The sequence below is a fragment of the Sapajus apella genome, unplaced genomic scaffold (genome assembly GCF_009761245.1).
Source record: "Sapajus apella isolate SASKATOON/1434 unplaced genomic scaffold, GSC_monkey_1.0 scaffold7, whole genome shotgun sequence".
Taxonomy (NCBI): domain Eukaryota; kingdom Metazoa; phylum Chordata; class Mammalia; order Primates; family Cebidae; genus Sapajus; species Sapajus apella.
The window spans coordinates 1,084,839-1,099,902 of record NW_022436947.1 but is presented as its reverse complement, the minus strand read 5'-3'; the positions used below and the strand labels follow the sequence as shown (position 1 = coordinate 1,099,902).

Below are 15,064 nucleotides of genomic sequence, written 5' to 3'. Positions count from 1 at the left end.
TTACAAGAGAAACAAAAAATGGCTGAAAAGAAAGAAACAGACACCGAGGTAGGAGGAAAAAATACTTAGTGAAGAAAATTTATTAGATAAGAATAGGAACATATAACAGTGGTAGAAGGCATTAGGAACGGTAGGATTCGTATATCTGTACATATATGGTCATTCATATTTACACACATTTGCAGATGTAATTGGAGCTGGGAGATAATAAAGCATGTTTGTGGTTGAAGGGAAAATTCTATAGAGGGGAGAAAAATGATATGGAAAAGTGAGATGCAGAAAATATAAAATCTGAGTCACAAGTAGAGAAATCAGATTGTCAGGAGTGGTCTTTGATAACAACTGAAAGGAAGACAGAACGAGAGGAGCGATGCAGATAGGTCTATAGAATTGGTGGTGAAAAGATGACAACAGCTGCATTCAATTTCTCAGTAAAGTCTGAGGTTAACTCCACAGATAGGAGTGGGAGCTGTGGGAGGTTTGCAATGAGTGGAGGAAATGCATTCTTTTTTTTTTTTTCCCCCGAGACACAGTCTCGCTTTGTTGTCCAGGCCAGAGTGCAATGGCACTCTGCCTCAGTTTTCCAAGTAGCTGAGATTACTGACACATGCTACCACGCCCAGATAATTTTTGTATTTTTAGTAAAAAAGGGGTTTCATCATGTTGGCCAGCCTGGCCTTGAACTCCTGGTCTCTAGTGATCCATTTGCCTCGGCCTCCCAAAGCACTGGGACTACATGGCGTGAGCCACTGGCTCAGCCAGGAAACGCATTCTTAATCAGGAAACTGAAGAAGCAACTGCACTGCCAGACATTGTTGATGCCCTGTTGAGAGTTTTGGTATAAATTTAAAGCACTACATTCAATTGCCTAAGTGCAGGCAGGTAGTTGGCATTTTGTCAGGCCCATATAATAAAAGGAGAGAAGAAATAGAGAGTCGAAAGGATTAGTAATTTTTACAGTTATTTCATAATAGTATGTTAACCCTTAATTATGTGGATTGTGATGAAACAAACAGTTTCACTTGAGAATGGTAAAACTGTAATCTGGGGCCAGACAAGTGTCTACATAGATGGAAACTTTTTAAGGTTTAAGGAAAAGGTTGACGATTTAGGAGTTTGTTGATCATAGTTCTACAATCCTTTGGCCCGGTAGAAGGTGGGAAATAGAAACAGAGAAGTGATATTCACGAAATCAATAAGCAGAAACTATTCTAGCTTGGAGTTAAGCTTAGAAATCATCTAAAATAATCTAAAACTGAGTAAGAGGATCAAACATTTTTTTCTGGCTAATTAAGAACAGATTAAACCCTCAAGTTCCAGGGATGGCAGGGGAAGGGGTGGGGGGGAAACAGTACCATGAATGACTGTCCATAATGTCACACTGTCCACAAAGTCAATCACTAAATTTACTTAACATTTACAAATTCAACAATTGCTCACAATTACTATTCAAATGGGTCTTCAGTAAAACAGATCAAATTTCTGTCACACAGAACTAAACTGAAGGGGGCTGTATCTGGAGTAGGATTTAAATTGAATGGAAATATGTGAAACAATAGATGCAGTACAGGTTCAGGACTTTTAATTGTAAATATTTTTATGCACTGTAACAATATACACATTGGTTTCCTGCCTTTTGGTACAACTCCCAGTCACAACTTTCTCTCACTGTAACCTGCTTTCCCAAGTTACTCTCAGTTCTCCAAAACCCTGGGATACCATTCCAGAGTACCACATCCTATCATTCCAAAATTAAACGTCTGTGGGAAACATTGTCACAAATAACCGAGGCATGACAGCCTGTTAGGACTGTGAGCTGTGTGAATTTGGAATCTACTGTACTTGATCACTGTTTTACACCTAGCACCTAAGTATACTATCTAGCATGAAGCAGGTAGTTTATAAGTGCTGGCTATATAAAATATTAAAAACTTGGCCAGGTGAGGTGGCTCAACCTGTAATCCCAGCACTTTGGGAGGCGGAGATGGGGTGGTTCACTTGAGGTCAGGAGTTCAAAACCTACCTGGCCAACATGGTAAAACCCCGTCTCTACTAAAAATACAAAAAGTAGCCAGGTGTGGTGGCAGGCATCTGTAATTCCAGCTACTCAGGAAGTTGAGGCATGAGAACCGCTTGAACCTGGGAGATGGAGGTTTCTGTGAGCCAGAATCACCCCATTGCACTCGAGCCTGCATGGCAGAGCGAGATTCTGTCTCAAACAAAAAAAAAAGAAAAAAAAAAATAACTGTTGTTCAGGTGGCAGGCAGGATATACACAGTAGCTGTCTGCACATGTACAACTTAATCGAGGCTATTCATGCTGTTGTCATTCAACTAAGTTATCTGCACTGTTGGTATTACAAATGTTGGGATTAACTGCCACTTTAAAATATCTTCAAAAGATTACAATATGATTCTGCACTAAAACAAAATTCAAGTATACATAATCAAGTTACGAAGTATATAAATAAAAAGAGAAATTGTGACTGTTAACACAAGGAGGTAACTTTCATTGAAACTTGGTATATTTGACAGATCCCATTTAAATAGGGCCAACCAAAAAAGAAAGAAAGAAAGAGGATAAAAGAGGGCAAGGAGGAAAGGAAGGAAAGAGCATTCACCATTGCATGTAAATCACATCTGAGCATGGAAAGCAGTGGTGAACATCTGAATGGAGAGGAAAGAGAAATAATCAAAGGCTTTTTTTCTTGTCATGAAAGTATAGGAGAAAATACCAGACGCAGAGAACTTAGATGACATTCCCAACAGGAATTACAAACCTGTCACAAAGGAAACTTATGATAGTGATGAAGAACTTCAACTATTCTGACATCTGTTGAAAGTCTTAACTCTGCTTATTTTTATGAAAAAAATGAAGTTAATAATTCTTAACATGTAAGATACACATACTTTAGACTGACTTTTAAAAGAGAAACTCAAAAATAGAAACAGATTTCAAAAGTAAGTTTAAAACATTTCAAAATTATATGCTAAAATTTGAAAGGAAAAACACCAATTCCATACTTACTCATTAATATTAGACTATTTATAATAGTTATTATCTTTTCATAGCAGGAAAATGCCCTACCTGCAGCATAACAAAGGGCGCTCAGGTTCCAGGTAATCTTAGCATTAGAAGTCTTTGCAGGTAGCTCTCTTTACTTCCAAGTCTCTAGTGATATCCTCTTAGGTTAACTACGAAAAAAAAGCCTTATCTATCTTCCAACTAGTCTGCTGCCAGTTTTTGGTTTCCTGAACACAGCTAAAGCAAAAGAGAGAGGAAATAGAACCATAAAAGGATTTCTAAGCTTCATTGTGAACCTATATGACTATCATTCCCTAGTCAGTAATTCTGGCTCACTTTAAGTATTTTTTTTTCCTTTTACTTGTCCTAACAAGAGACATTACAAATCAAAATCGCTGCCTTTTATTTCTCACTAAAAACAAACAAACAAAAACTATTAACACATTTTGTTTAGATGCAAATCACATGTTCAAGAAAAACTCAGTCTTTTCTCCCAGATATTTGTATCTGGTCTAAACCTGGTAGAAAAGGGTAATCAGCGTACAGGGATTTCTGTCTGGACACTATGGCCAGAGACAGAATTACTCATAGTAAATTCTGGCCACCACAGGGACACAGGTTATACACATATACATATTAAGAAGTACACATATTCTCTAAAGCGAGGACTGCCTCGTTCACTTAGAAGTAGAAATTCATGGATTTTTATATTCAATATTCACTTTCTCCAGAAGAAACTCACTTAAGAATTGAGAAAACCTACTCTAACTTCCAATATTGATAATTTTTAACCTTCAGTAACCTTTAGACACCTAAGAAAAACCAAGAGCACAAAAAACAGACACACAATTGAACGAGGAGATGAGCTAAGGCATCAGAATTTTTTTAAAGCCAAAAAGTATAAGGATTTTTAAATTGTAGAGCTGTGCTGTCCAATCTAGTAGTCACTAGACGTGTATGGTTATTTAATTTTATATACATTAACATTAAATACAATATAAAATTTAGTTCCTTGGTCTCAGGCTACATTCCCAGCCACATGCAGCTACTGGCTAATATACTGAACAGCACAGAAAATTATATTGTATATAGTGCTATTACGAGGAGCTGCACTCATTAAACAACAATAATAAATTGCACAGAGGGTGGGCACAGTGGCTCACGCCTGTAATCCTAGCACTTTGGGAGGCCGAGGCAGGTGGATCACTTGAGGTCAGGAGTTTGAGACTAGCCTGACCAACATGGTGAAACCCTGTCTCTACTAAAAATACAAAATCAGCCGGTCGTGGTAGTGCATGCCTATAATCCCAATTACTCAGGATGCTGAGGCAAGAGAGATGTTTGTTTTGGATGCTCCAGTGGCTTTATTAACTCCCTCTTTCCATTGTGGCAGGACCTCATTAACTGGAGAGCTGAAAGAGAGGCCAAGAAGCTGTGGTCTCAGTATGGGTCATTAAAGGCGTACAGGGGATGCCCTGCATCCCTGGGGAATCTCTTTCCATCCACCATAAGTATAGGCACAATATATTGCCAATTTTTGTTCAGGGCATTTAGCTGCTTCATCTCTTCCAGGCTAAAGGTGAAGTCAAACACCTTGATGTTCTGAAGGATTCAAGAAGGAGTGATACTTTTGGAGATGCAGATCACTTTCCACTGGACCTGCCACTTGAGCAAGATCTGAGCTGGAGATTGGCCATACTTTTTCGCCAATGCCAGGACTACTGCTTCCTCCAGCAGGACAGGCTCATCAGAATCTCATCATGCACAATCAGAGGAGCCCAGAGGGCTATAAGCAGTTACCTCCAGGCCACATGCTTGGCAGTGTGCAATTAGCTCATTCTGCGTCAAGTATGAGTAGCATTCCACCTGCAAGACAGCTGGATGCACAGAAGTCACACTGAGTACGTTGTCAATCTGCCAACTGTTGAAGTTGGACAGGCCCAGCACCCGCACCGGCCCCTTAGCACCAGTGCCTTCAGAGTTTTCCAAGGCTCCTTGTAGTGGGTGGAGTCACAGCATATAGTCCCATCAGCATTCTTGGGGAAGGGGTTGTCTCCCTGCTCGAAGGCATAAGGCCAGTGCATCAGGTACAGGTCCAGATATTCGAGCTGGAGGTCAGCTAGAGTCTTCTGGAGGGCAGGCTCCACATCCTTAGGTGGTGCTTGGTGTTCCACAGCTTGGATGTCACAAACAGCTCCTCCCACGGCACTGCCTTGCCTGGTCCTACGTCCTCCTTCAGGGCCTCCCCAATCTCAGGCTCACCGCCGTAGATAGCAGCACAGTCAATGTGGCAGTAGCCTACACTAAAGGTATACTTAACAGTTGCTTTTAGTTGACTGGGCTCACTCTTCCAGATACCCAGACCAATCAAAGGCATCTTCTGCCCAGTGTACAGAACACAGGAAGCCGCCATTGTCCCTTTGGCATAAGCACAGAGCGTCAATAGTGTAGTGTGGCCTGGGCTCAGTTCTGCACCCTCAATTTACCAGGATATGTTTAATTTTGTATCTTTCCAGCACCCAGGCTGGAGTGCAGTGGTATAATTATGGCTCACTGCAGCCACCACCTCCTGGGATCAAATGATTCTTCCTCCTTGGCCTCCTAAATAGCTGGGAATACAGGCGCATGCCACCATACCCATTTTTTTTTTTTTTTAGTAGAGATGAGGTCTCACTATGTTGACCAGGTTGGTCTCAAACTCCTGAGCTCAAGCAATCCTCCTGCCTCAACCTCCCAAAGTGCTAGGCTTACAGGCATAAGCCACCATGTCCAGATCTTATTCATTCTTTGTTAAAAAAAGGAACTTTGATTCCGAAGACTCTTATTTGCCTTTTTGACTCAGGAGAAATTCTTAAATTTTTGTTATTTCTTCTTTTTTGTATTCTCATAAAATTTCTATTAGATGTATGTAGGATCATTTAATCTGTATTCTGTGATATTAACTTTACTCTCACAATTTTAGCTTTCATTTTACTTCATATTTTTTATTTCTTTTTTACTTTTTCGTCAAAGTACGATTTGGAATTTAGCTTTGTCCATTTTGCTAGTTAACTCTTCTTTTAGGTTTATTTCAACAAAGATTTAAAATTTCAACCTTGTTCTGTGCTATTTATTTATCTATTTACTTAAGATGGCGTTTTGCTCCTGTTGCCCAGGCTGGAGTGCAATGGTGCGATCTTGGCTCACTGCAACCTCTGCCTCCCAGGTTCAAGTGATTCTTCTGCCTGAGCCTTCCAAGTAGCTGGGACTACAGGTGTGTACCACCATGACTGGCTAATTATGTATTTTTGGTAGAGATGGGGTTTCACCATGCTGGTCAGGCTAGTCTTGAACTCCTGATCTCAAGTGATCCACCTGCCTCAGCCTCCGAAAGTGCTGGGATTACAGGAATGAGCCACCACACCTGGCCTCTTTGCAATTTGTTATTTTTGTTTTGTTTAATGCGTGCAGCTTCTCTAGAATAGCATTATATGCAATATAATTTTCTGTGTTGTCCAGTATATTAGCTAGTAGCTGCAAGTAGCTGGGAATGCAGCCTATCCCAGATCGGGATAGAGGACAAGGATCTGAATCAACACCAAACCATCAGTGATTTTACTTTTTAAAAGAAATTCTAGTGTCTCCCAGCCAACCCAGAAGGGGGCACTAGGGTACAAAGAGCTCTGGGGGAAGCCCGCCAGTTCTAGCTCAAAGAAAAAAGTAACATTCAAAGATGGTGTCTCAGTTTTAACCCCTCACTTTTCTCATCCCAACCCTCAAGTAACCCCATGGTGGTAGCAGGAACAGAAGAATCTTCACAAGAGACAATATGCTGAGAAAGGGGGAAAAGAACTAGGGTCTCCAACTGATGGATCTGTGGGGATTGAAATAAAATGAACAGAACCTAGGTGATATGGTTTGGAGTTATGTTTCCAGCCAAATTTCATGTTCAGTTGTAATCCCCGATGTTGGAGGTGGAGCCTGGTGGAAGATAATTGGATCATGGAAGCAATTTCTCAAGGTTTACCACCTTGCCCTTTAGTGCTGTCATTGTGATAGTGAGTGGGTTCTTATGAGATCTGGTTATTTTAAAGTATGTGGTCCCCTCCCCATCTCTTGCTCCTGCTCCAGCCATGTAAGATATGCCTACTTCCCCTTTGCCTTTCACCATGATTTTAAGTTTCCTGAGGCCTACCCAGAAGCAGAATCTGCTATGTTTCCTGTACAGCCTGCAGAATCATGAACCGATTAAACCTCTTTTCTTTATAAATTACCTAGTCTCAGGCATTTCTTTATAGCAATTCAAGAATGGAGTAATACATCAGGGATCTATGGGACGGTAACAAAAAGATCTAGCATCTGGTCAGTGAACTTCTAAAAGCAAAGAAGAAGAGGATGATTAAAAATATCTGAAGAAATAATGTCAAAAACCTTCCCAAATCTGACAAAGGACATAAAACTACAGGTTCAAGGTCAGTGAATCCCAAAATGAATAAACACATAGAATTCCACACTCTCACACATCATAAAGTGTTACAAATGAAACACAAAGAAATTATTATTATTATTATTTTGAGACAGAGTCTTGCTCTGTTGCCAGTCAGGCTGGAGTGCAATCGGGCGTCATCTCAGCTCACTACAACTTCTGCCTCTGGGCTCAAACAACTTTCCTGCCTCAGCCTCCCTAGTAGCTGGGATTACAGGGGCCCACCACCACGCCTGGCTACATTTTGTATTTTTAGTAGAGACAGGGTTTCATCATGTTGGCCAGGCTGATCTCAAACTTCTGACCTCAGGCGATCCACCTGTCTCAGCCTCCCAAAGCGCTGGGATTACAGGCATGAGCCACTGCGCTCGGCCTAGAAATTATCTTGAAAACAGAGAAAAACAATCCATAAAATATAGGGGGGAACACCACTTCAAATGAAAACAGGTTTTTCAGCAGAAACCATGAAGGCCAGAAGGAAGTTACACCACATTTTGAAGTGCTGAAAGAAAGAAAACTATCAAGCTAGAATTCTATATCCAGTTAAAACATAGTATCTTTCAGAATGATCATAAAACCAAAGATATTTTCAGATAAATGGGAACTAAGAGAATTTGCTACCAGCAAATTTAGAACAACAGACCTGTTCTAAAAGAATTGCTAAAAGAAATTCCTCACACAGAAAAGTGATACCAGAAGGAAACTTGGAAGAGTAGGTTGAAGAGTAATCAAAATGGTAAACATGCAGACAAAGATAATACATAAACCCTCTCCTCTGAGTTTCCTTAAATATGTTTAATAGTTCAAAGTAAAAACAAAAGCATTGTCTAATGAAGATTTCAATTAATGAAAATGTAATTTGTAGCCAACAATAAAAGAAAAGGGGAAGATAAGATAAAGAGACCTAAGTAGTTTTAATATTTCTTTAAGTGGCCATAATCCACTTAAAGAAATAAATTTATTTTAAGCAGGTGGTGAAAATGTTAAATCTGTTTAATGTAATATCTGGAGTGATCATTAAAACTATATGGAGAATTAAGAATTTTTAAGCCACAACAGGTAACTTAAAACAGAATGACTAAAAATTGTTCAAATAGCCTAAAAGAATGCAGAAAAGACAGAGTAATGGAAAACAGAAGAAGCAAACAGAAAACAAATTATGAAACTGCTAAACCTAAATCTAAACATGCCAAAATTACATTAAGTGTAAATGGTCTATAGATATAAACAAAAAGACAAGATTGTTATAAGGGACTTTAAAAATGACGCAACTATATGTAGTCTACAAGTAAGTCACTTCAAATATAATTCACATAATAGAAAGCATAACTAATGTATATGCACTTAATAATGGAGCGTCAAAGAATATGAAGTAAAAACTTACAGAACATTAAAAATAGGAAACAAATTCTTAATTATTAATTATTTGATGACTTCAGCACTCCTCTTTCAGTGATAAAACTAGTAGACTGACAGGGAAGAAATGAACATCATCAACCCACCTGATCCGATATTTACATAACACTCTACTTAACAGCTGAATACATATTCTTGTCAAATGCACCTGAAACACTCACCAAAACAGACCATATTCTGAGTCATAAGATAAACCTTCGCAAGTTCAAAAAAAAAAACACACACACACACACAAAGTACTCTCTCTGACCATAACAGAATTAAACTAGAAATAGAAAGTTAAAAGGAAAATCTCCAAACACTTGGAAATTAAACAGCACATTTCTAAATAATCTTTGGGTCAAGTGGAAGCCCCAAACTACATACTAATATTTCTCATAATCATTTGCAAAATACTAGCATATGAAATCCAGCAATTTTAAAAGGCATAATATACATGACAATAAGGTTAATCCGAACAAGGCTAGTTCTATATTCAACTGAATAAATATACAATATACTAAATCTGTGGGATGCAACTACAGTAGTGCTACAGTTAATTAATATTATTAAACTTATACAATTATTTTATTTTTCAGTTTTTTTTAAGACATGTGGTCTTGCATGTTGCACAGTCTTGTTTCAAACTCCTAAGCTCAAGTGATGCTACCACCTCAGCCTCCCAAATAGCTGGAATTACAGGCATGTGCCACCAAGCCCAGCTCTTAAATTGATACTATTATATCAGCAAGGAAAACAGTTTCAAATCTATCTTAAGAAACTTGAAGAACAACAAATAAACCCAAGGAAAGCAACACAAAAATAATAAAAAGCAGAAATCCATGACATTGAAAACAGAAAAAAAAATGATGAAAACAAAAGTTGGTTGGTTGAAAAGACCAATAAAATTTATAAATCTCTAGCAAGACTGACAAAAAGGGAAGACAGAAATTACCAATACTAATAATTAAAACTACAGACTCCCCTACACACAGACATATAAAGGTTAATAAGGATACTATGAAAAACTCTACATAAATTCAAAATGTTAGAAAAAAAGAACCAATTCCTAAAACACCAAAGAAAAACAAAGCTCTCACAAGATAAAACAAATAATCTGAATGAACTTATAACTATTAAGAAAATTAAACTCATAGTTGAAAACCTTTCTAAAAATAAATCTCTTGTGGCAAATTCTATCAAATATTTAAAGAAGATAAGAGACCACCTCTACAAAATGTCTTCCATGAAACAGAATGGAGTAAATAATTTTCAACTCATTTTATGATGCCAACATCACCTTCACATTAATAGGAAAGATTGTACAAAAAAAGAAAATTATAAACCAATTTCTCATGAAAATAGATACAAGGTCAAAAAAGAAATCACAAGAGAAATTAGAAAATACTTTTAGACAAATGAAAACAAAAAAACACACATACCAAAACTTATGGAATACAGCAAAAGCAACGTTCAGAGGACAATTTATAGCTATAAATGTCTACTCCTACCTCACACCATATTTTAAAAACCTTCATAATGAATAAATGACATAGGGGCTAAAATAACAAAACTCTTCAAAGAAAATATAAGGGTTAATATATTTTTTTTTTAACTGTACTTTAAGTTCTGGGGTACATGTGCATATCTTGCAGGATTGTTGCATAGGTACACACATGCCATGGTGGTTTGCTGTCTCCATCCTCCCGTCACCTACATCAGGCATTTCTCCCAATGTTATCCCTCCCCAACCCCGCTGTCCCTCCTCCAGTCCCCCACCCCCCAACAGACCCCAGCTTGTGATGTTCCCCTCCCTGTGCCCTTATCATTCAACACCCACCTAAGAGTGGGAACATGTAGTGTTTGGCTTTCTGTTCTTGAGTCAGTTTGTTGAGAATGATGGTTTCCAGATTCATCCATGTCCCTACAAAGGACACGAACTCATCCTTTTTTATGGCTGCATAGTATTCCATGGTGTATATGTGCCACATTTTCTTTGTCCAGTTTATCACTGGTGGACATTTGGGATGGTTCCAGGTCCTTGCTATTGTAAACAGTACCACAATGAACATACGTGTGCATGTGTCTTTATAACAGAATGATTTATAATCCTTTGGGTATATACCCAGTAATGGGATTGCTGGGTCAAATGGAATTTCCATTTCTAGATCCTTGAGGAATCGCCACACTGTCTTCCACAATGGTTGAACTAATTTACACTCCCACCAACAGTGTAAAAGTGTTCCTGTTTCTCCACATCCTCTCTAGCATCTGCTGTCTCCAGGTTTTTAAATGATCGCCATTCTAACTGGCATGAGATGGCATCTCAATCTGGTTTTGATTTGCATTTCTCTAATGACCAGTGGTGATAAGCATTTTTTTTTTATATGTTGGCCTCATAAATGTCTTCTTCTGCAAAGTGTCTGTTCACATTCTTTGCCCACTTTTGAATGGGTTTCTTTTTTTCTTGAAAATCTGCTTTAATTCTTGGTAGATTCTGGATAGTACTGGAAGTTCCAGCCAGAGCAACCAGGCAAGAAAAAGAAATAAAGGGTATTCAGTTAGGAAATGAGGAAGTCAAATTGTCTCTATTTGCAGATGACATGACTGTATATTTAGAAGACTCCATCGTCTCAGCTCAAAATCTCCTTAAGATGATAAGCAACTTCAGCAAAGTCTCAGGATACAAAAACAAATGTGCAGAAATCACAAGCATTCCTATACACCAGTAACAGACAAACAGCCAAATCATGAGCGAATTCCCTTTCACAATTGCTACAAAGAGAATAAAATACCTGGGAATACAACTAACAATGGATGTGAAGGACCTCTTCAAGGAGAACTACAAACCATTGCTCAACGAAATAAGCGGACACAAACAGATGGAAAAACATTCCATGCTCATGGTTAAGAAGAATCAATATTGTGAAAATGACGATACTCCCCCAAGTAATTTATAGATTCAAAGCGATTCCCATCAAGCTACCATTGACCACCTTCACAGAACTGGAAAAAGACACTTTAAACTTCATGTGGAACCAAAAGAGTGCCTTCACTGCCAAGACAATCCTAAGCAAAAAGAACAAAGCTGGAGGCATCATGCTACCTGACTTCAAACTATACTACAAGGCTACAGTAATCAAAATCGCATGGTACTGTTACCAAAACAGAGATATAGACAAATGGAACAAAACAAAGGCCTCAGAAATAATGCCACACATCTATGATCATCTGCTCTTCAACAAACCTGACAAAAACAAGCAATGGGGAAAGGATTCCCTATTTAATAAATGGTGTTGGGAAAACTGGCTAGCCACGTGCAGAAAGCTGAAACTGGACCCCTTCCTTACACCTTACACCAAAATCAACTTCAGATGGATTAAAGATTTAAAAATAAGACCTAACACCATAAAAACCCTAGAAGAAAATCTAGGCAATACCATTCAGGACATAGGCATAGGCAAGCACTTCATGACTAAAACACCAAAAGCATTGGCAACAAAAGCCAAAAAAGACAAATGGGATCTAATAAAAGGAGTTTCTGCACTGCAAAAGAAACAATCGTTAGAGTGAACCGGCAACCAAAAGAATCAGAAAAAAATTTGCAATCTTGCCATCTGACAAAGGGTAAATCTTAATGACCTTGGATTTAGCAATGGATTCTTACGTCTATGACACCAAAAGTATGAGCAACAAAAAAAAACTGACAAATCATACTTTAACAAAATTAAAACCTTTTGTGCAATGAACATTCTCAAGAAAGTAAAAAAAAACAAATTACAGAATGCAAGAAAATAGCTGCAAGTCAGGAATTTTATTAGGTCTAGTATCCAGAATACATAAAGGTTATCATGGAGGTAAACAGTAGATTAGTAGTTACCAGAGTCTGGGAAGGAATGGAGGGAGAAGGCGATAAAGGGAAGTTGGTTAATGGGGACAAATATACAACTGGATAGAAGGAATAAGTTCTAGTATTTGATAGTATAGTAGGGAATTATAGTTAACAATATATTGTATATTTCAAAATAGCTAGAACTGTATCGTTTCCAATACAAAGATAAATGTTTAAAGTGATGGGTATCCCAATCACCCTGATTTCATCATTATATACTGTATACCTATATCAAAATATCAGAGGTACCCAAGAAATATGTATAATCATTATGTATCAATTTTTTTTTCTTTGAGATGGAGGCTTGCTCTGTTGCCCAGGCTGGAGCGCAGTGGCATAATCTTGGCTCACTGCAACCTCCGCCTCCTGGGTTAGAGCAATTCTCCTGCCTCAGCCTCATGAGTAGCTGGAATTACAGGCATGCACCACCACACCCAGATAATTTTTTCGTATTTTTAGTAGAGATGGAGTTTTACCATGTTGGTCAGGCTAGTCTCGAACTCCTGACCTCAAGTGATCCACCCTCCCTGGCTTCCCAAAGAGCTGGGATTACAGGCGTGAGCCACCGTGCCTGGTCACAATTTAAAAATTAACAACAAAAAAAAATAGTGTAGACTATAATGTAGTCTAGTAATATCTGATAGCATGTCTTTTTTTTTTTTAAAAAAAAAAAGTACATTTCTTAATTTTAAAATATTGTTAAAAACCACTAAAAATTACTTTTTTTTTTTTTTTTTGAGACAGAGTCTCACTTTGTCACCCAGGCTGGAGTACAGTGGCACGATCTCGGCTCACTGCAGCCTCCACCTCCTGAGTTCAAGTGATTCTCCTGCCTCAGTCTCCCAAGTAGCTGTGATTACAGGCAAGCGTCACCACGATTGGCTAATTTTTCTATTTTTTGTAGAGACGGGGTTTCACCATGTTGGCCAGGCTGGTCTCGAACTCCTGTCCTCAGGTGAGCCACCCAACCTCAGCCCCTCAAAGTGCTGGGATTACAGACACTCCCACTGGGCCCGGCCAAGACCCACTAACAATTAACATGGGCCTTCAATGAGTTATAATCTTTGTGTTGGTGGAGGGTCTTGCCTCAGTGTTGATGGTTGCTGCCTGATCAAGTCAGGACTTACTAAAAGTTAGGGTGGCTATGACAATTTCTCTTTTTTTTTTTTCTTTTTCTTTTTGAGATGGAGTCTCACTCTATTGCCCAGGCTGTGAGTGCAGTGGCACAATCTTGGCTCAATGCAGCCTCCGCCTCCCAGGTTCAAGCAACTCTCCTGCCTCAGTCTCCCTAGTAGCTGGGATTACAGGCAACCACCACCACGTCTGGCTAATTTTTGTATTTTTAGTAGAGCAGGGCTTTCACCATGTTAGCTAGGCTGGTCTCCATCTCCTAACCTCAGGTCCGCCCACCTCGGCCTCCCAAAGTGCTGGGATTACAGGGGAGAGGTACTGCGCCCGGTCAGCAATTTCTTAAACAAGACAACCATGAAGTTTGCTGCACTGATTGACTTCTTTTCACAAAATATTTCTCTGTACCAGGCAGTATGGTCTGATAGCATTTGAACCACAGAACTATTTTCAAACCTGAAGTCAATCCTCTCCAATCTGCCAGTGCTTCATCAACTAATTGTATATAAAATTCTAAATCTTTTGCTGTCATTTTATCTGTGTTCATAGCATCTTCAGCAGGAGCTGACTCCATCTCAAAAAACCACTTTCTTTGCTCATCTGTAAGAAGCAACTTCTCATGTGTTCAAGTATTATCATAACATTGCTATTGGCCTGTTTTGCTTTCTTATCATTAGTGTATTCACTGGAGTAGCACTTGTAGATCCTTTATGTCATGGACAGGAATTCAGCCACATCTCTAGGTTCCACTTCTAATTCTAGTTATTTTGCTATTTCTACCACACCTGCAGTTCCTTCCTCCATTGAAGTTCTAAACCCCTCAAAGTCATCCATGAGCATTAAAATCAACTTCTTCCAAACTCCTGTTAATGGTGGTGCCATTTTGACTTCTCATGAATCACAAATATTCTTAATGGCATCTGGAAAGGTGAATTATTTGCAGAAGATTTTCAATTAATGTTGCTCAGATCTATCACAGGAGTAACTATCTATGGCAGCTATAGCCTAATGAAAGATACTTAAGTAAGAACTGAAAGTCAAAATTACTCCTTTATCCACGGGCTGCAGAAAGAATGCTGTATTAATGGTTGAGAAAACTTTACTGAGGCAAGAGGATCACGTGAGACCAAGAGTTTGTGAGACTAGCCTGGGAAACATAG

General features: G+C 38.7%; 1 protein-coding gene and 1 pseudogene across 6 annotated transcripts in view; both read right to left on the bottom strand.

The window, feature by feature from the left end:
* The window catches only part of BRAF (B-Raf proto-oncogene, serine/threonine kinase), a 204,611-nt gene that overhangs the window by 145,262 nt on the left and 44,285 nt on the right, over positions 1-15,064 (bottom strand). The window contains exon 1 of one of the 5 annotated variants that reach the window (XM_032275801.1): positions 3,088-3,947. The exons of the other annotated variants lie outside the window; for them this stretch is intronic. Coding sequence (XP_032131692.1) covers positions 3,088-3,096 — 9 coding nt within the window. The 5' untranslated portion in view covers positions 3,097-3,947. Of the gene's footprint in view, positions 1-3,087; positions 3,948-15,064 lie in introns of those variants that run through there. 5 annotated transcript variants of the gene reach the window in all.
* LOC116550076 lies at positions 4,374-5,608 on the bottom strand (annotated as a pseudogene). The gene has a single exon (XR_004268215.1). The product of XR_004268215.1 is annotated as an aldo-keto reductase family 1 member A1 pseudogene (transcript).